The sequence below is a fragment of the Cydia splendana genome, chromosome 11 (assembly GCF_910591565.1).
Source record: "Cydia splendana chromosome 11, ilCydSple1.2, whole genome shotgun sequence".
NCBI lineage: Eukaryota > Metazoa > Arthropoda > Insecta > Lepidoptera > Tortricidae > Cydia > Cydia splendana.
In genome coordinates this window covers 19,139,514-19,162,252 of record NC_085970.1, presented here as the reverse complement: position 1 = coordinate 19,162,252, position 22,739 = coordinate 19,139,514, and the positions used below count along the sequence as shown (strand labels likewise).

The 22,739-nt window shown below is 36.2% G+C and overlaps 1 protein-coding gene across 1 annotated transcript in view; it reads right to left on the bottom strand.

The window, feature by feature from the left end:
- Positions 1–21,660, bottom strand: part of LOC134794936 (multiple epidermal growth factor-like domains protein 10) — a 48,177-nt gene extending 26,517 nt beyond the window's left edge. The window contains exons 1-15 of the mRNA XM_063766802.1: positions 21,603–21,660; positions 21,087–21,128; positions 20,917–20,937; positions 19,317–19,337; positions 16,596–16,619; positions 15,875–15,904; positions 15,617–15,646; positions 14,990–15,016; positions 13,402–13,428; positions 12,700–12,726; positions 5,891–5,917; positions 5,334–5,360; positions 4,814–4,840; positions 1,781–1,807; positions 205–219 (exon numbers count right to left, since the gene is read on the bottom strand). Of these exons, the coding sequence (XP_063622872.1) occupies positions 205–219; positions 1,781–1,807; positions 4,814–4,840; positions 5,334–5,360; positions 5,891–5,917; positions 12,700–12,726; positions 13,402–13,428; positions 14,990–15,016; positions 15,617–15,646; positions 15,875–15,904; positions 16,596–16,619; positions 19,317–19,337; positions 20,917–20,937; positions 21,087–21,122 (366 nt within the window). The 5' untranslated portion in view covers positions 21,123–21,128; positions 21,603–21,660. The remainder of the gene's footprint in view (positions 1–204; positions 220–1,780; positions 1,808–4,813; positions 4,841–5,333; positions 5,361–5,890; positions 5,918–12,699; positions 12,727–13,401; positions 13,429–14,989; positions 15,017–15,616; positions 15,647–15,874; positions 15,905–16,595; positions 16,620–19,316; positions 19,338–20,916; positions 20,938–21,086; positions 21,129–21,602) is intronic.
- Positions 21,661–22,739: the final 1,079 nt, after the last annotated feature.

Below are 22,739 nucleotides of genomic sequence, written 5' to 3'. Positions count from 1 at the left end.
TCTTGCTATTTCAGTCATTCTCGGTACAGAAATACTGAGGTTGACTGAAGTAGCATGACAAATACGAACGTTGCCGAGAAAATACGAAGGAAAACAATTATGCACTACATACATCTGTATAGTAAGTTTGTTTTACTCAGTAACTTTAATGTACAAATTTAGTTAAAACAGAATATAAATAAAATAATAAAAACCCATACATACTAATTTCACATCGGCCTAAAATAAGAAAATTACTCGTACACTGAAGCACTTAATTAGTTTACTTAGTATGCATTTTCTTAACAAATTTTTACGTCTGTTTTTTTTATGCGAGCGGTTTAGCTTTCGTAGGCTAATACAACAACACACGTGTGCCAAAATTTTTGGACGGTTTTCAATACAAACCTCTATGACCGTAACAAAACGGACAACAAACATTTGTATGAAATTTTGGGACACTTATTTTCTTATCTAAGAGCTCGCCATTCTTAGTGGATATAATATAAAAATTCCAAAATCTAAAATTCAAGTTTGGGGGTACAACTTTAAATAGAAATGCCCATTTAATACAATTATCTTATAAACAAGATGTGTCATACACGTTCCAAAATTGAAGCACTCACCTTGTGTCATTTTGAACAGTGTGTCTCAGTCTGCCTGACGCAAGCGAGAAAGTGTACACCGGCTAATACTTTTCCACAAATAGCGTGTATTATGCAACAAAATGCCGACCTGCGTTATGTTAAAATGCTCAAATTATCCGCAGAAGCGCAAAAAAATTGACGGCGTCACATATCATTCGTAAGTAAAAGCTGAAATAATCCGTTTTTCTTCGGTTTTATCTTCAATTAAATAAACCCGGCCGCCATTTTCGCTGGCTGACAGAAAGAGATAAGTTGATGTTCTTATCAGCGAGAATGACAAGGACGCACCAACTGCGTACATAGATTATCATAGCAGACGCGTCATTGTAAGTTGCATTCATTGTTTGGTGCTTACGAACAAACAAGAGAAATAAATTTCAACTTAAATATTTTGGTTTTTTTACTTGAACGCATTTTTTCGTGTAATTAAGTACAACAATTGGCAAATTAAAGATTATTATTGGCTATATTATTATTGTCCGGGTCGCGTCAATTAAGTAAATCTAAATAGGTATATTACTGTTTTGCTGTTTATACAAAGATTACTACAAAATTAGTATTTATAGTCAGGCATTTCATTTTCTCACACAATAATAACCTAACAAAAGTAACAATAAATAAATAAATATTATAGGCCAATTTTACACAGATCAACCTAACAACAACAATGATAAGTATAATATAATATCTTTCATTTACATAACTAAATGTGAAAACTTTTTACTTCGGTAGCGAGTACATTACTACATAGAACTGCACTAAAATGATTTGCACCTTCTGTCAAACATCTTATTCTTTGATATTTTTTTTTTCTTAATAAGTTTTACGCTTCGCGGCATCTTCACTGTTTCCCGTCGTGTTATGGTGGTAACACTGATTTACCAAATTCACGCGCAAGTGACAAACACTAGCCGTCTCTTTTTTACTTAGGTATTTTTTTAATTGTGCCGTCTCTTTTACGCATTGGCGTATGAAAAAGTAAACAAATTGTAACTGATGCTGCCGTGACGTTGGCAGCATTGGTTGGCATCATTTTTTTCGCTTGATATGTTAGTGTATGACGTATCTTGTATAAAAGATCATAGATATAATATTGTACATTCCACGACTCTTCTCTTTCCGCACTGACTCTAAGAAAGTTTTTAAAATCTCACCGTAGTCTTACACTTGTCTCCTGCGCACTAAAACAAAGATGTGCACATATCAATTAATAGTACATTATGATACAAGTGCGAAAAGTAGGAAATTGATAAGTCGACACAGGTGTATTGTAGAACGTTTTACAGCACATAATTATGGCCGTTTAAATATTCGACATACGCATACGCGTCTATTAATCTTTTTATCTACACACATATCATAAACTCTCTATGACGCCTTCAAAATCCGTAAATAATGGCCCACATTACGATAAACTGTTTTGTTACAGCAAATTTCTTATCTGTGAAAATGTGGTAATAGCTTCATTACTATATCAAAATCGATTTGGTAATGCATTTTAAATTTCGAACATCTCTGAATAAAAAAAGCAATTTGATTTGACCCCTATTCTAATATCAGTCGAGATGACGTTTTATTCGAAATCAAATGACAATTGCATACAATATTGACAAATCCCGCATGTAAGTTGGTATCGGACGATATGGTAATCGACCCCGACTCTAGTTTGTCTCTGAATTAAAAAAAAAAACTTTGGATGCGTGACATGCGTGAAAAAAGTTGCCGCCATTTGACGTACAGTTTATATTTTATATTAATTTGTAAGAAAAAATAATTTGTTTTGTTGTTTTTAAAGTAACTATAACAAAAGTTTCGTGTAAAATGTGCGATAAAGATATTTCGGAGACGCCAGCTCATATCCGCGAGTTCCGCCAGAGAGGAAAGTGCCCCAATGTCGGCTGTAATATGAGGTTAGTGAATATATCATAGAAAGTTTATAATATGTGTGTAGATAAAGCAGTGTATGTAACTGTACATAATTAGGCATTAAAACACTCGTGTGATACTATTATGAAACTCATTTCATTCGTTTCATAAACCCACACTCGTATTTTAATGCCTTTCATTATGTAGCAGTCACATAAACTACTATAATTACTTAGTCTTAATTACGAGTATTTATATAAGAATTCAAGACATTTCATGAGTTTTTCGGAACTTATTTACGAAATATCATTCCAGCCAGTCGCTTTTCGGTGAAGGAAAAACATCGTGAGGAAACTGGACTAATTCCAATAAGGCCTAGTTTCCCCTCTGGGTTGGAAGGTCAGATGGCAGTCGCTTTCGTTAAAACTAGTGCCTACGTCAAATCATGGGATTAGTTGTCAAGCGGACCCCAGGCTCCCATGAGCCGTGGCAAAATGCCGGGATAACGCGAAGAAGAAGAATATATAAGAATTCAAGACATTTTACAATTTTAACATCTTTAAGGATAATTTGAAGATCGTTTTTATTGTACCTATATATTTTATCTCCGACACGAAGAGACTTTTACATGTCTAAATAATTTTAGTATTTATGTTTTTTAATATAGTTTTTATTTTATATTTTTAAAAAGCGTCTTTCAATTAAGACACGTCAAGATCGCGTAGTCTTTTTCTAATGCTAAAAAAACGAACCATAGAAAAAACATTCGTTTGCATTGCAACATTGATTCTTGCAAAAAAAAACTTTCAATATTAAAGAACTTTGATATTTAATAACGTAGTGAAACTGTGGACCATAGTGTGTAGGGCTCGCTTAGACGATGCGAGAACTCGCATGCGAGTTTCATTGCATTGCGGGTTTTGATCGGTCGGTCGAATTGGTCGTAACCAACAGTCCGCAATGTAACTAAAATCGCATGCGAGTTCGCGCGCCGTCTAAATCAGCCGGTTTTACAATATATTGTTTGTAATAAGACAAAGATTGAACTCTAGTTATTCGTACATTATGCGGTTTGCGGTAACTCTGGCTTGTCTGTCAAAAGTAGACGTTTGACACTCGAGTTACTACAAGATATAATTATGGCGCCGTACTTAGACCAAGAAAAATCTGCAGCGATTTTGATAGCCCACGCAATGCAAGTGTTATTTACACATCATAATTTCATAGAAGTTTGACGTTTAAAATTACACTTGCACTGCGTGGGCTATCAAAATCGCTACAGAGTTTATCGGCCTGACTCTAGCTGTTAAGGCATTTTTTTATCTCTCAATCTGAATCATTTGATGAGATTGGATGAATACAGGCCATTATAATAAAATAAATAAAAATAAAAATTATTTATTTTCAGATTCCTGAGATCCATAGATTGTTAGTTACAAGACACTTATAAAACTACATTAGTAAACTTAAAACATAATAAACATACTTATTTTCTAGGTCGTAAGACATGAAGGTCGGTATATCGCCGGAGAATATCCGAGTCCCACCTCTCTGCTATCATTCTCAGGATGCTATTTGAGCTCCCCCTCATCCGCATCACCACAGATGCCGTCTTCTTCCTTACTATGGCATAAAAGTCCTCTACGCTAGCATCGGCAAACATCCCAGAGGCGCTGCAGAATCGAGGAAGCCCAAACAGCATTCTGAAAATGTTATTATATTGGATACGCAGGGTATTATAGGTCTTCAGCTTGAAACTGGCCCACAGGCCACACGTATAAAAACTTTGACAGTAAGCTCTAAATAAAGTGAGCTTCACTTGGGCACTGCAGCGTGCGAACCTGTGCGCCAGCATCCCGCCTCGGACCGACAACGCCCTGCGCTCCCGTTCGATATCGAGATCGTCTTTCAGGTCCTCGGTCACAATATGCCCAAGGTATTTGAAATGTGTGACACGATTCAAAGGGACTCCGTTCAACATTATTTTGGGCGTGTAGGCTGGACACTTTATTTTACCCCTGAAAATCATGAACTCGCTTTTGGCAGCGTTGTATTTCAAACCGTGCTGCTGCGCGTACATCTCGCATGTATCGATTAGCTTTTTTAGCCCTGATACTGATGGGCTCAACAGCACCATGTCGTCGGCATAACTAATATTATTTACACAAACGTCATCAATTCTACAACCGGCATGAGTACTGCTGAGCCCCTCAATCTAGGTATTGTAAATTATCGGACAAAATGGCCCGATTTTGATGCCCTAGCTCTAGCTCGGCTCTAGCTAGGGTCTACCCTAGAGTGTATAATTAACGTTTTATCACCTTGGCTTCGCAAGGGTAAGTATAGCACTGAAATGCAAACATAACAAAAAAATATTAAATATGATATAGCGGTTATAGCAATATTATAGCTCGTTGGTAGGTGTATGGATGGTGAATAAATTGGAGCGGTCTCTAACGTAAAAGTAAAAAAAAATTTGAAAACTTTCGCCAACATTATTTTTATCTACCTATAGATGACATAATGAAAATGCTATTTATGACATAATCATGTGAAACACGCTAAAACGGTTAGCTATAAAAAAATATCGAGGAAAAATTATATTTCTTTTTTTTTTAAACGTAAAACTGTAAAGTTTAGGGTGTAGAAATTTTGCACATCAATTAGGTACTATAATGTCACAGCATCCATAAATATACACGCCGATATTCGAGGGGGGCAGAGTCATTTAGCGTATCCTGCACGGCTTTTGTTCGCATAGGGTCTCAGGAGGTTATTTAAATACTGTCTATTATTTAGTAAAAATTTGGACTTAAATAAAATCTTAAAATAAATACTTACGACGGAGGTACACCGATTTCCATTACACTGGAACAATATAAATATTTTAGGACAATCAAACACAAACAAACTTAAAAACTGTTAGCTCGTAAATTTTACTGCAAATAATACGAGTAAGGTGGAGGACCTCAGGGTCATTCTCTAAGAATATGGCTGCGGTTGCGTCTAATTGCCGCGACTCTTTTCATAAATTTTGTATTATGGGTCGCGGCAATTCTACCGCAGACATATTTTTTGAGAATGACCGTTCAGACGGCTCGATTCGGAAAATGAATTAGATTTCTACTAGACTTCAACAAGTTACGATATGGATAATTTTAAGATATTTGTAAGATAGATATGTGAAATTTGACGTTTCCGCGATTCTGGAGGTCCTCTTGAACGATTTCGATAAGTTATGAGTTAGATATCCAAGTCACATCTAGTCGATATCTAATGTAGATCTAGTTGATCTCTAAATCGTCTCAGATCTTGTGATTATCTCGAAATCCGAATAGGCCTGAGAGTGTTGCTGGCCGCCTAGCTGAACTTAAGAGATAAAAATAAAAGCATGTTACATCCGCTACGCAATCATCTCCGGAGCACTGGAAATAAAATAATGGTTATAAATTGAGTGATATTGCGTTAATTAAGTAAAAAATAAGCAGTTCAGATCAGGTCTTCGGAGGTGGATATCCCTATGTCAATCCTGCAATAATTTAAGAAGACAACAAGAACGAAGCGAGAAGCGACCGGTGGTGACAAATTGGGTGACAAACAATATTTCTGTTAAGGGGCCCACTGATTAACAGTCCGCCGGACGGTATCGGCCTGTCAGTTGTTCGGAACTGTCAAAATTTTGTTCTAACTGACAGGCCGATACCGTCCGGCGGACTGTTAATCAGTGGGCTCCTTTAATCGTATTCAATCAGTTATCAGCTGTCATCTAAGGGTGTGTAATGATCGCTATAACAATAAATGATATATTTTCATCCGATATAACAACATGGTATAATTTTGAAAGATATATCACTAAGTTAATATAATCAATAGTGTGTATACCAACAAGAGGAATAACTTTATATTGTATAGTTAAGGGTAGATATAAAACAAATTTAATCTAACGATTACCCAATATAAGTTATAAATGATATATGATATTACATGGGTCAATTTTCAAATAGGCTAAAACTTGAAGTCCATAGGACTAAAAGACTGGGTATGTATATATTTTCATTCTATTTATTATAAGCTTTAAAAATAATGTACAACTGAACCTTAAATATTATTGGTTTCTAACAAAATCGCATTTGAAGTTTCAAAAATGGCGAAATTTGCCGTTTTTCGCGTGTCCCAGTGGCGGCATAGCGCAATAAAAAAAATCATAACTTTGGATGTAGGCAACGTATTATGAATAACTTTGTATTTGTATTAAGAGCATTTTCTAGAGAATTGATTTAATCATTTCGATAAATTAATGCGTTATTTAATAAAACAAGGTAAGCCTTTTTATCGTTGTCCCACGCGGCACTTGTTTTGTTATGACTTAAAGATACCCCCCAAAATCTTCTTTGTATATTGAATAACGGTTAGTTTAAATTTACGACGCAATAGTGCGGTTAGTTGGGCGTCGATTGCCATCTAGTGTGTACGCGGAAACAGTTTAATTTATATAAAAACAGGTAATAATCTCTTTCGAAATATTTTGGTACGACTACAATGACATTTGTATGGACGCTTAATATGTTGGTACACAGTCGAAATAAAAATGTGTATTTTATAATAACAGTGGCAAATATAGTGTTATAATATATAGTAAAATAAATAAGTGAATCGGTTGTATTGTGTAGGATATATCGCAAATCGGCTATTTTGACCGTATAAATGTCGATTGGGGCATACAAATGTCGACATAGTGCCATACAAATGTCTAAAAGGTGCCATACAAATGTCGTCAGGGTCTTACAAATGCCATAAAATAATAAATAGTTGCATATAAATTATGATACTGCCATAGAATGTCGAAAAAATGCCATATACATGTCAAAAGCGCATTACTTAATGACTAAATATTTCTTCTATAAAACTGAATCACCTAACATTTAATAGTACATTACTACAGAGGCCGGGACGAAAGGGATTGCCGGCCGAAAAGACATATAGACGGCCGAGCGAAGCGAGGCCGGATAGGTCTGAGCGCGGGCAACCCCATTTCCCGCCGAGGTATGTATAGTGCTTTTCTCAAACATGCAATGAAATAAATAAAATAAAAAATCCACGAAACCCAAGTTTTATTTATAGAAAAAACTAAAAGTAAACTACACCCAAAATATAACCAACACGTACCTATATCATTATCACGCGTATGTTTTACACGAGTCGTGTATTTTTACTACCCGTATATTTTCATGTATCTTTGATTTTTTCGCCTTGTATCCGTCTGACTGTCGTTTTCGTCACGTAAGTTTACATAGTCTTTCATGTTGATATCATGTTTCACATACATCGTTGCTTTATGCATGGAGTAAATAAGTATAATTTCCACAGTGTTGACGAGTTTGTAGTTACATTCATTTAAAATATGCCACAAAACTGTTTCTAATAAACTGTAAGCCATTTTTCTTAGTTTCTCAAATAATAAAATTGCCATAAGCAACCATATACATACTTCGTCTTTGACTTGGCGGCAGACGCAGCAAGTTATTAAAATCAATTCTGCTTACGCTGCCAATTCCAACACCTACGTTTACAATTAATATTAATTTCATTATTTCGTCGGAACTCATATTAAAGTCAAAAAATCAACAACGCACCATAAATCCAATAAAACAGAATGAATATTTTTCAACTTTACCTCCATAACAATTTAAAAAATATAACTACGCGTGTTTGAGTAGACCTTTTTACCGGTAACGTTTAGATGAAATGTTTTTATTTGTGTAGTTAAATTTATAATTTAAAATTATAAAATTATTGAATATATTATTTATTAAGTTCATGTTGATTTTATACAAATAAAACTGCAAATTATAGCAAACATTGTTTTTTGTTTTTTTTTTTATAGGCGTAGTGGCAGAGTGTCATTACGAACCATAAAGCAAATACTGCCTCTAGTTTTTTTTAATGGATGAATGCCACGATGCTGTGTCACAAATATCTGTGAAATAAAAATTAAAAAAGAGGACTTTGCCGGCCTAGGCCTGCAAGATGTGTATGAAATTCCATTAACGACCTTTTGTCCTAGCCGCACCTGAAACGTCATACTTCGCAGCCTATTATAAGGAACATAACATCAATATTTCATTGCATGTTTGAGAAAATTAAATTACTGAAAAAATTTACTTCATTATTATATCGCGTGTGAAATTATATTAGGTTCAATCCATAAAATGAAATTTATGTGGAGAGCTTACATTTAGAAATCATACTAATGTAGGTTTTAACATAGCAAATTTGACTTGGTGACAAATCGACGAAACTCCGCCTTGCGGGGCTTCTATTTTCTGCTCTGAGGGACAAAAGATAACTAACGAACCTAACCTAACCCAACCTAAAACAGCGGTTGTACATGCACTTCTTTGTTATGCGAGCCCCCGGAGCCGCCTTCCTCTTTAGACATGGGGATTCCTGTGTCTATTTTTTTCAGTGTTGCCAGATGGTCACAAAAGTCACATTTTTCGTGACTTTTCGCCTTCTCGTGTGACATGTGCGTGACTTACGATCTTGAGGCAATTTTTGTGACTTTTTAAGCTAGTCGAATTTTGGACAAGTTTAGTTCTGCAATTTGTATTATTTAGGAACGCGGTGAACGCACCCAAGTTGACGCTTGCACTGACACCTTGACATTAGCCCCCATTCTCACGGCAGCTTTTTCAACGCGCGTTAAAAAAGCGCTTGAATCTGTCTGCGCTCTTAATTCGATTTAACGACCAAGGCTTAAAGTCGAAAATCCAACAACGCTTGATAAAAAACGCCACCGCTGTCGTGTGAATACATACATGGTTATCCATTTGTGTCATTCAAACGCTTTTTTAACGCGCGTTGAAAAAGCTCCCTTGCGAATGGGGCCTTACATCCACCATCATGTTTATTATAATAGTCGTGGCAAGATGAGACTTGTTACCTTGACATGACGGTGTCATTTAGTTTGATAGTAGTACTCGTAGTTATTTTTTTAGTGTATGATTCTTTTCTTTAACCCCATATCTCGAATATCTGTACGAATAGCATTATAATTACTTCGGACAAAAGTTTTATCACAAAATTTTCTACAAATTTGGTTATGTTCATTTTTACTTTGCGATCAATACTTATACCTATAACTATTGATCGCAGAGTAAAAATGAACATAACATACAGGCTGTTAAAGTTAAATAAGAGATAAAAAATAGACGGTTTAAGAAAACGTCGTTTTTTCGTAATTGTTCATCATAAATAAATAATAAATAGTTTAGGATAAGCAAGCTAAGCGACCTGCTGATATAATATAAAAAAAACCGGCCAAGAGCATGTCGGGAAATGCTCAGTCTAGGGTTCCGTAGTTACCCGCCGTCCGTCAAAATAGACTATTTGGAAAAACTCAAAAACTGCTAAACCGATTAGGTTCGCTATATTTTTCCTTGAAAGTCTTTACTAAGTTTTACTTTCACGATTTTTTTAATATTTTTTGGACCCATGGTTAAAATGCTAGGGGAACTAAAGTGGAAAACACAACTTTTTTTTTTCAGATCGATTATTTCCGAAAATATTAAGTTGATCAAAAATGGTCCTTAAAGACCCTTATTCATTTTAAAAGACCTATCCAAGACACCCTACACTATAGGGTTAAAGCAAAAGAAAAAACATCCCCACTTAATGTAGGGGAGTCACCCTAAAAAAATATTTTTTCTAGTTTATATTTTACGACTTTGTAAGTGTAACAAATTTATATATTCATGCCAAATTTAATAATATAAACTAGAAAAATTATTTTTTTATGGTGGCTACATTAAAGCGGGGATGATTTTTTATCGCTTCCACCCTATAGTGTGGGATGTCGTTAGATAGGTCTTTTAAAACGAATACGGGTCTTCAAGAACCATTTTTTGATCAACTTAATATTTTCGGAAATAATCGATCTGAAAGAAAAAAAGTTGTGTTTTCCCCTTTAGTTCCCCTAACTTTTGAACCATGGGTCCAAAAAATATGAAAAAATCATAAAAACATAGCTTAGTAAAGACTTTCAAGGAAAAATATAGCGAACCTAATCGGTATAGCTGTTTTTGAGTTATTGCGAATAGTCTATTTTGACAGACGGATAACTACGGAACCCTACACTGAGCATGGCGCTACATGCTCTTGGCCGGTTTTTTTTAAATATTTTATCAGCAGGTCACTTGGCTTGCTTACTCCAAACTGAATTTTTTATTTATGATGAACAATTACGAAAAAACGACGTTTTCTTAAATCGTCTATTTTTTATCTCTAATTTAACTTTAAAAGCCTGAAGCTCCTAAAGTATTGATCGTAGAGTAAAAATAAACAACCAAGAAATTTTATGATAAAACTTTTGTCCGAAGTAATTATAATGCTATTTGTACCTACATATATTTTCGAGATATGAAAAAAGGTACCTTCAACCCTCCCTGCACCCTCAGCACACCCCCTACCCTCGAGGACTTTTAGTATGTTTATTTGGACACCACAAGGTATACCTGTACCAATTTTGAAAACTACACGAATTATTTCCGCAGATTTTTCTAATTTGCTTGGGTTATTGAAAATCTTAATTTTTTAACTTTCCCATTGACCCCCCAAAAGTAGCCCCCAAGCTTAAAATTCATTTGTTTACGTAACATGACTTACATGTCCGTCTTTGGGTCACTAATTTACATATGTGTACCAAATTTCAACTTAGTTGGTCCAGTAGTTTCCGTGAAAATAGGCTGTGACAGACGGACAGACAGACAGACAGACGCACGAGTGATCATATAATGGTTCCGTTTTTTCCTTTTGAGGAAAAATCATATAAGGTTAGTAGATTTTTTGTGAAATATATTATTTTCTGAATTTCTTCTAACAAAATCGATTTACGTACCCATACAATACAATAATATAAAAATGTGACTTGAGCAGCAAAAACGTGACTTTTAGGGAAACGAAACGTAACTTATGACTCCAGAGCCCTGGCAACACTGATTTTTTTTAACCTATGCCATACTTGATTCGACTCTCCAATATCAAATAATATGTCTATAATACATAATAGCTAATGAATATTATACCGAACCTTATTATAAAGTATATGCGTTATACTACCTTAGCATTAGGTTGAAAGATATTATAGCAAATACCTCTTATACTGTATGAGAGATAATCAAGTGAAATTGTAGAATTTTGTAACGCGGCTCTTCTGCGTCAAAACCGGTTTTTCTGATTTACTGCATACTTATTTATGATGTGGGTCCAATTAATAATCCAAGTTTGTGACCTTGAGCGCCGAACGCAACTTTGTCAAAAATCGAAAAACCTGCGGAAATTTTCGCAGGTTTTTCGATTTTAATCTCGTATTGTAGCAAATTATATGATAATCATATATAACTTGCCCTAGTTGCTAAGAGCAGGAAGAAATATGGCTTAGATTGGATCTGGGGATCCGACCCTTTCCCTTCCTTTTTTGGGGGGTAGGCACAGTACGATCTCGTAGCTACTGGGCCAAATCAGCTTTGTTTGACCTTAGGAACAATCGTGCCAAGCGGCATCGCCTGAGACAAAAGTGCATACTCACTGCAGTCACTTAGCTTACGAGCTCAATTTCAAAAATATCTAAATTTTGAAAGCCTTTATATCGGAAACTATTCAATCTACAGAGACAGTTCTAATCTCGTACTGTAGCAAATTAAGTCTACTATCAAAAACTAGTCCTTTAGGGTTATAATCGCCCAAATCTAAAAGAAAACCGAAATTTTCGCGGATTTTTCGATATTTGACAAAGTTGCGTTCAGCGCTCGAAGTCACAAACTTGTATTATTCATTGGGCCAACATCATAAACACGTCTGCAAAAAATCAGAACTACCGGATTTAACGCAAACGCGAAATGTATAAAGTTACTGTATTAAGATCTATCTGATAAAAATATGTAATTCGTATGTATATGTCTTATAAATTATAACCGTTGATCGTTATATTGACCAATAATATATCCATAGTTGTTATATACAGTGAACCGCACCCGTCATCTAATCAGCCGTCACGTTGATATTTAAGGAGCCCACAGATTACCAGTTCGCCGGACGATATCAGCCTGTCAGTTGTTCGGAGCTGTCAAATTATGCGTTTAACAGACCAAAAATAAATAAATAAACGACTCTACTCTTTCCGCACTGACTAAGAAAGTTTTTATCTCACCATAGCCTTACAGTTGTTTCCTGAGCACTAAAACAAAGATATGAAAATATTAAATAATTCTATGGAACTTGCTAACTACGAGTATGTAAACAAACCGCCATATTGAAATTGTCAAAGAATGATGAATTTACAAGCGACGTTTATTTACCTACATACTTCGCAAGTTCCATAGAATGACACTTTACGCACGTATAGTGCTAGTTACCCGCATTAGGGCGGTAATTTAGCAACATATGTACCGTAAAGAACGTTATGACGCTCTGGTTGCGTGATAAGCCTGTCGCGTCATTGGTCATAAGCAGATGTTAAATATCACTAGTACCATAATATTATGTTACACAACGAAGACCGCAAAAATATCTGACACGATCTTATTTGTGGAGCTAGAAGAGCGTGTCACGTGTTTTTGTTGCCTTCGAAGAGTAGGTAACATTGCAGGTGACTGTACTACTACATAACTGGCTCCACTGAGCCCTTTTTGGGTCACTACCCAACAAGGGTTTTAGCCCGACATAATTTGTATCCTGACTTCTGACTTTGAGCTCGCCAAAAAAATCACACAGAATAATAATTATAATTAGGGAATGCAAATCGGTTATTTTTTGTATGGAAATAACCGCGGTTTCGGTTAATAACCGATAATTTCCATACAAAAAATAACCGAATATAACCGATTTGCATTCCCTAATTATAATACATTACCGAAGCTTTGCATTTCGGTCCAGCGCACTGAAAAACAAAAAAAAAACAGATCTCCAATAAATCTCCAATAAAGTACCGGATCACAACAAATCAAAACCTGTTTTCTATATACGTATTTCTATGAAAAAATATTCGTAGTTAGCGACACGTTGAAGTTACTATAGAAAATTAGAAATCGTATCCCTTTGTTTGACATCATAATTGAAAGTCCTAATGTAATGATTAGCAGATTATCATTATAATTCTGAAACTGTTCACTTTTGAGGATATTCGTAAGGTTATCCTATAGATAGGTTAGGTTAGGTTTGTTTTATGGCAATCCTACAAAGTTACGAGTTTCTGAGAAATATCAAATTATGACTAACGAAAATGCGGACAAACATTACATTTTGACTTAAAACTTTATGAGAGACTAAAGCTCACAGACTCCGTTGGTTGAGCCACCTTGAGAGAATGGATGAAGATCGGAACGTGAAAAGATCATACCTGGGCCGTCCAGCAGGAAGACGTCCTATCGGATGACCCAGATATCGCTGGTGCGACATGGTGGTGGCGGATCTGCGCGAACTTCGAGTCAACAATTGGCGAGAGGTCGCACAGGACCGAGAAAAGTGGCGCTGTCTTGTGTCGGAGGCCAAGTCTCAGTTTGGGTCGCTGAGCCAACGGAGTAAGGCACTTGTCCCACCGCCGACGATGAGCGATAAGCGAGAAGAGCGATAAACTAGATACGAGTGAGCGAGCGGCGAGAAGCGAGTGTTAGCTCCAATAGTTTTGTCGCTCGGCTATAGGCGAGTGTTCGAGTGCGACGGGCTATTACTCGCGTCACTCGCTCGGGCGGTGCAGCGTCGCCGAACACGCAGACTGATTGGTCTCGCAGCTTGAGTTCTAACTACGAAGCGAGCATCGCCGAGCGAGTACCGCTGAGCTAGTTTTATCTTATTGCGGCGACAAACTAGTAGAGCGAGTGTTCTCGCCGGCAGTGTGGACAGCCAGCGATGAACTATTAATATATGTGTCTCTTTTACTAACACAGGATCCTAATCTTTTGTTCGTTTCTTGGGCGAGAAAATCGCCGATAGTTAATCGCTTACTCGCTCTTGGTGGGACAAGTGCCTAAGTAAGTAAAACATTATGGGAAACAATAGAGACCCATTAGAAATACATAAGACATCAGCAGTGTCGGAGCAACACGTCGTCTGCTGCTGCTGTTTGCGGTGGGTTTCAACTTGTACCTTAAGGGACAACGATCCTTACACCATTTTTAGGTGAGGTATTATTATTGGGGTGCTGGTAGGTCTTTGAGTGCCACGTCGATCTATTGTGATGGCCCTTTAACGTTCATTACTAATGCCCGTTGAATCCAGATTCTTTGGGCCTCATAAGGTTGCAGTATTACGTGTCGCCCTATGTAGGTTACTTCTTTGTGACATCAGTGGTCCACAGGAGCAGAGAATGTGCATTGCAGTCTCTTCTGACTCCTGGCAGAACCTGCATGTCGCATCTTGTTGCTTGGCAATTTGAAACTGTGTTGTTCAGGTTGTTAGGTAAGTAATCAGTGGCAAAAGCATAGTAAATATTTGAGACTCACCTCTACTACACAGTTGTTCGATACACACTAACGGAAACAAATATGTAGTTTCCATTCAATTAATCAATCATATCAAAAAATCATAGCAAAAATGACATAATATGGTGATATAATATGTAACTTAACTATTCAGATAAGTACGAGTACGTGTATCTACTGTGTTTGTGTGTGTGTGTGTGTGTGTGTGTGTGTGTGTGTGTGTGTGTGTGCGTGCGTGCGTGCGTGCGTGCGTGCGTGCGTGCGTGCGTACGTGCGTGCGTGCTTGCGTGCGTGCGTGCGTGCGTGCGTGTGTGTGTGTGTTTTTGGAGTACTTAATTTTCTTAAAATCTACTTGTTCAGGCTTCGGTATTTATTTTGGAGAATGTTTACATAATTGCTCCTTTTGTACACTTGAATTGAATTATCTTTAGTTTAAAGCGTCATTCTTGATCTGTGGTTATACTGGTTACTGGTTAGAGTCGGAACAAAAAAAAGTATGCAGCAGATTTGATAGCCCACGCAGTTCCAGTGCCATTTATACGTAATAATTTCATAGAAGTTTGACGTTTAAAATGACACTTTCACTGCGTGGGCTATCAAATCCGCTGCAGACTATTCTTGGTCTGAATCTAGAATAGTTCTACTTACCATTGCCCCACAATTACTTAGTCCAGTACACTAAAATATATGGTAACTTATTATTATTTTTATCTTAAAATACATTCATTAAATAGCACTTGCTACAAAAATCTTATTAAGTAGGTATGTATTATTTGTTAATGATTAACACATTCACTGCCCCCGACGCACATGTGCGTCCACCGTCATACAAGTTTGTTCCTAGGCCACGCCCCCTGGCAGTGAATATATATATATATATATGTATATGTATCTAAATTAATTTACTTTAGCTGAACAGCGTTTCTCCAGTATGATCTGTAAAAATAAAATAGATAAGACAATATTTACTTCCCAACATTTTATTAATAAATAATAAATATTATAAGGACATTTTTACACAAATTGACTAAGCCCCACGGTAATCTCAAGAAGGCTTGTGTTGTGGGTGCTCAGACAACGATATATATAATATATAAATACTTAAATACATAGAAAACAACCATGACTCAAGAACAAATATCTGTATCATCATACAAATAAATGCAGGATTCGAACCCGGAACCATCGGCTTCATAGGCAGGGTCACTACCCACTAGGCCAGACCGGTTCATTATAATCTGTTTTTAGTATTTGTTGTTACAGCGGCAACAGAAATACATCATCTGTGAAATTTTCAACTGCCTAGCTATCACAGTTCATGAGATACAGCCTGGTGGCAGACAGACGAACAGACAGACGGCCAGACAGACACACAGACAGATAGACAGACGGACAGCGGAGTTTTAGTAATAGGGTCCCGTTTTTACCCTTTGGGTACGGAACCCTAAAAATTACGCTGCCTTAGGCGGGCAAGACCCGAACTTGCGACCTTTCAGTACACAGGTGCGTCTCCGTGAGTAAAGAACAAAGAACTGTTCTGTGTTCTGTGTCTGTTGGTATATTTTGTTATTTCCCCTGTTTTATTTACCTGTCTTTATATATAAAAAAAAATATCCTAGGTACATACGTTTTCTGTGCATACATCTGAACACTGCAAAAGATAAAACGATGGGAGTAGTTATTTAATTTGTGCAACAAGATAGCAAAGTTTACAAGCTAACTAAAATAAATGGTATATACTAAGAAAAAATTAGTTGTCAAGCGGACCCCAGGCTCCTATGTGAGCCGTGGCAAAATGCCGGGATAACGCGAGGAAGAAGACTAAAAAAAAATTACCAAACCTCAAAAAAAGAGAATAAGTCCTTTCTACTTGAAATAAAACAAATTAAAATATTTTATATAAATAATTTAACTTGTTCTAAATACTTCTACTACTTTCGAGCATTTAGTCAGGAGACACGTTTCTCAATCTTCCCCCTGTATCAAAAGTCTGAGACCAGAATTTGAATAAATATAGGTACCTAATTTGATTAACCCTTAAATGCATGAATTTTTCTTTTTGCCCGAAATTAATATATGTGTTACATAATTGTTTGCTGATTATGGGAAAAATGGAAAAAAAATTATAACATCGATTTTCACTGCGAAATCAGTGTTAGAAGTTGCATAGGCTAAATCATATTTACGTAAATATATAATTATCAGGAAGAGATATATGAAAAATCTTACTACCATCAAAGATACACTATTTTAGATACACCTATGATAAAGTTTTTAAATATCAAATAATTACAAACCCCACAAAAAACGTCCAAAATCACATACTAAAACTCATCAAACTCTGGATATTTTAAAATTTTCCGACATTTCGTCTTAAATGAATGTAATTTTTATAAATTAAAATATTGCGTTAATTTAAGTAAAAAATTGGAAAACGGATTGGTTTTACTATTGAAATAATATATAGGAATAAATAGATTTTATCTAATTATGTATAAAATTAGATATTTTGTAATGTACGCTGCATCGTACACCATGCATTTAAGGGTTAAGAATGTACACAGTCTCGTGTCTTAGGTATGGGCACTATCTGCCGTATTCGAACTTCCAAGATATTCACAAGAGACGACACGTACTAGATCCATTCTAGATACGTTATAGTTTAGATATCAACTAGTTCTCTTTTGTGTTAGATAGAGTAAGATATCTATTAGATGTGAATTGAATCTCTAAGTCATATCCTGTGGAAATCGTTCAAGAGAAGTTTCAGAATCGCGCAAATTTCAAACTTGACAGGTTAGATCTTAAACATATCGTTATCGTATCTTGGTGATGTGTAAAAGATATCTAATAGATGTCTATTTCAAAATCCGAATCGGGCCCTATGAATGAAATGGGGCGCAGATAAGGGTTAGGTGAGTACAGTTGAATAATAAGTATGTTAGAATCGGGACCGACACTTAAGGGACCCACAGACTACCAGTTCGCCGGACGATATCAGCCTGTCAGTTGCTCGGAGCTGTTATATTTTGCGTTTAAGTGACAGGCCGATATCGTCCTGCGAACTGGTAATCAGCAGAGATGTGACTTATTTGAAATACTTGTATTTAAAATGCAAATACAAAATGCAAAATACCTATTTTGTATTTTGTATTTAAATACCTTTTGAAGAAAACTATTTTATATTTTATTTGAAATAGTTTTTGGGACCTATTTTCTATTTTCAAAATACAAAATACATACTTTATAGTAGGTAATGTAGGAAGGAGTTACAATCTCTTCTGATGTTACAATCCTGGCAACTCTCTATTCTGAAACTGTTGAATCTGTTTAGTAACGTCATGACCACAAGCGTAGCGAGTGATTAAAAAAGTGTAATCTTGAGTATTGCGAGGGTTTCATAGCAAAAGTTTGTTCTCCAAACTTTTCTGCCCTGGTGAAAAACAAACGAGGCCTTTTCATCACACTAACGAGAGGCATTATACTAGCTGTAAAACATTACAAATCTAAATTAATGCTTTAAAAATTGGCCGTTAAAAACCATCATCCATCCATCCTACCGGTTAATATGCAATTAGCAAACAACTAGAAATTTGCATTTTAGATAGAGGACTGATTGACACGCTGTTTTCAAAGAATAAAGAGTCTTTTCAACTCGGAAATTCCGACTAATACTATTTAATTTGGACTAGGTATTCACTATTCAGAGTACCTTTTATCGCAAAGTATTTGTATTTTGAAAATACCTATTTCGTATTTTGTATTTTAAATACAAATTCAAAAACTATTATGTATTTTGCATTTGAAATAGTATATCAAGGAAGTATTTGTATTTTGTATTGAAATACTTTTTATAAAGTATTTTTCACATCTCGTGTGCCTACTTTGCTAAAGTCAGACCGTAAAAAGTCTGCAGCGATATTAATAGCCCACGCAGTGCAAGTGTCATTTTAAACGTCAAACTTCTATGAAATTATGACGTATACATAACACTTACACTGCGTGGGCTATCCGCTGCAGATTTTTATAGGTGCGACTATATAAAATTCGCCATAATTTAAATTTTAAAATTATTATGTGTTAGGTACGTTTATATCATAATTTTACGATTTAGATTCACTTGTTTTAAGTCACTCGCGCGACATGTTTCGGAGAGCCTAGGTCTCCTTTCTCAAGCACTAACAGTGCGAGCAGCGTTCACGACGGCCGTGCATCGCGTACTGCGGCGCTCCGCTTGACATGAATCGACTTGACCTGGCAGCGACAAAATGTAGCAGCGCCACTATAAATAACATATTTTCATAAGCGTGGAGCGCGCCCTTAAATGGGCTCAAGTATTAGTACTTACTTTCGCCACACAATAAGCTTCCTGAAAAAAGAAAATAAACATCACAAAGTCGCTGTTGTGATTTTCAATTCAATTAAAAATTCGAAACATGAAGTTTCTTTTTATTTTACCCCCCCTGGGGTTATGTATTAAGTATTAATTATAATAAGTGTACATATTTATATAAAATTTTATTGAGTACATAATACTCTGCCTAAGTCAATTAGCGATATCTTAAAACGGAATGCAAACAAGTAGGTTTCTTAAATAATTTACTTACCTTAAAGTTAAATTTTCAAATTCACTTTTTTGTGGATATACCTATCCCTTGGCATTACGAGAGCAAAATTAAGGTCTAAATAAAAAAAATAAAATAATTGCTTTTCCCAAACCCAATAAATTATTGTTTTCGAGACGATTGACGTTTTTATGACTATCTAAAACTTTTATTTAAAACATTTTAAGATTTTAACATATATATAAACATGAATATCGTAAAGAAAATTAAAACAACTTTTATTAAAAAAAGCATATTATACAATAACCGAATTTATGGAAGAAAAGAAATTTTAGACATACTCGTAGTACGTCCTACAATAAACCTATTGATTAATATAAAATATTCTAAATATCTATATAATGATAAGTTAGTTATACGTTTGTAAAAGCCACTAGAGTTATGTTAGAGATGTATTAAGTACCTGTAGCTTAAGTGAATTATGTATGTACTTATGTTTGCTACACCCTTTTCAGGGTCCATGTGATACCATAAGAAATGTAAATACCACCTAAAATGTACCATGGAAGCAAGAAATAAATGAATACTGAATACTAAATCAATCGTAATATTTTGTTGTACATTTGTTTCACTCCCATTTTAATATTCGATTTTTGCAGCGTTTAGTGTATAGGTCGATGTGGCTAATTCCGTCATAGGGGCTGTTCCGTACACTAGCGTTTTTCTCGAAGAACGAACAACATTGATAATTTCGTCGACAAAGCAGCGATTGCTTTTAGTTTCAGCAATCAAAAGCAAATGGTTTTCTTTTCCTACGATTGAAAGTCAAAGAAATATACGCTCGTAGACGGAGTAGCCCCTATGACGGAATTAGCCACATTGACCTTAGGCAGGCGTGGCTTACTCCGCGATTTCATAATTTTGCTAAAAGCAGGGGTGCGAAACTCCTGACTTCGGTCAAACTCGGCTCCGCTCGGCTCAGCATTGCTCCGAGCAATTATTAGGGTTGGCACCACTTGACTTCCTTTTGCGTGCACGACCACAGATAAGATAATCACTTGATTTTTGACAACCCTAAATAGCCGAAAGGGATAGTGCCATATATTAGAAAGAGACAGCATGATTCGACCCTGAACCGCTGTCAAACTTCGTTTTTGTAGGAAGTTTCCTTTCTGTACGGTAGTACTATTAATTATTCTGTGCTAAAAGTACATCCGTTCCACCCCAATTTTGGGGAAAGCCATAAGCCGCGCGTGGCGCTGTCGCCACCTAGCGGCCATATCCTGTGCTGATCGTAACAGACGCGTCTTGTTAGAGAGTGAGTCTTCTCTACCTAGTACTATTATTTATTCTGTGCTTAGGTATTAAACTTTAAACACTTACAATTACATGGATCCCGTCAAACTGGAATAAAATAACGTTTCAAAAAATATTCGACGTTCAAAATCAGTCATATATCTTTACGGCAGTTTAGTTCTCCAAATGTCGAACTCCGAAAGCTTGTGACGAGTTAACTTTTAAAATTTTAATATTTATTTAAAAGAAAAACATACCAACAACATCGAGGACAATATTAGCAGCCACATCATCGTCTTCTGTAACAAGTTACGGATTATCATTATTAAGAAGCCTATTAAAAAAATAGAAATCTTCTTTTTCCTCGCGTTACCCCGGCATTTTGCTATGGCTCATGGGAGTCTGGGCTCCGCTTGGCAACTGATCCCGAGAATTGGCCCTAGTTTTTACAAAAGCGACTGCCATCTGACCTTCTAACCCAGAGGGTGAACTAGATCTTATTGGGATCCCGGTTTTCTCACGACTTCATAACGAAAGCAAAAAATCTGCTAGGATAGAAAGCACTACAACATAGGGTGACTTATAGTGCTCACGACCCTCAGACATAAGCCCCCTTATTCAAAAACATTTACTAAAGTTGAATACCTAATAGTTTGTCCCTTTCCGACGTATTGGTATGATGGAAAGGGACAAACGATTATTATCGCCTTCTCAACTTTAGTCAACGTTTATGAATAAGAGGGTAGGACTCTACCTAAAAGAAGAAGATTTACCTATTGAAAGATGCTGATCCAAGTAGCTGGAAGATACCGATCGAAAAGGCGAGCGACGTCAAACTAAAACGGACACAGGTAAAAAGTTATTTTAACTTAGTGTTACAAATCGATCATCACGGTAGTTAATTAATTTACACGGCTAGCATGCGGATTAATTGCAATAGTTATTTACCATACAAGTGCGGAAAAGAGACAAACTCTATTGATAGGTGAATACCGCATGCAAATCCGTTCAGTAGTTTTTGAGTTTATCCCGAACATTCGTACATATAAACATCAGAGCCTCTACCATCAGTTTTAACATTGACATAACGCTCACGTCTACGTAATTTACTTTCTGTACATCTCGCTTCCACTATTGCTCGCATATGCGAGTACGAGCGAGATGCATAGAAAGTAAGTTACGTAAACGTGAGCGTTATGTCAATGTCAAAACTGGTGGTAGCCGTACAGATAGACGCGGCGGGAGACTTTGTTTTATAGAGTGTAGTCACAGAATAAATAATAAATACTACCGTACAGAAAGGAAACTTCCTACAAAACCGAAGTTTGACAGCGGTTCAGGGTCGAATCCTGCTGTCCCTTTCTAATATAGGCACTGTCCCTTTCGACTATTTACGGTTGTCAAAATTCAAGCCATTATCTTAAATCTGTGGTCGTGCACGCCAAGGGACGTCAAATTGTGTCAACCCTAATAATTGCTCGGAGCAACACTGAACCGAACGGAGCCGAGTTTTCTCGAAGGGAGGAGTTTAGCACCCCCGGTGTGGTGATATTCTTTCAACATTTTACTACAGCACTTTGTCGGCATAATTAATAATGGGGCAGACGAACTTCCTTGTTAATTACGAAACTCTAAAACCTAGATTTTACGTTACACATTAAGAGCCAACGGGAGTGGTCATTTCTCCATACAAACGTACTCCTCGTTTTGCTTTTTTTGATATTTTTGTTTTTTAAGGCGCTAGAGCCCTTCAAAAATGGCCAAAATGGCCTAATTGACTATGCCGCAATGAGAGGCGTGGCATTCAAAACTGATATCAATTAGCCGAAAAAGCAAAACGGCCCGACACAGATAATTTCATAATCATTTAGATTTACAAATTTGGTTACGATTGGTTAAGTTTTGGAGGA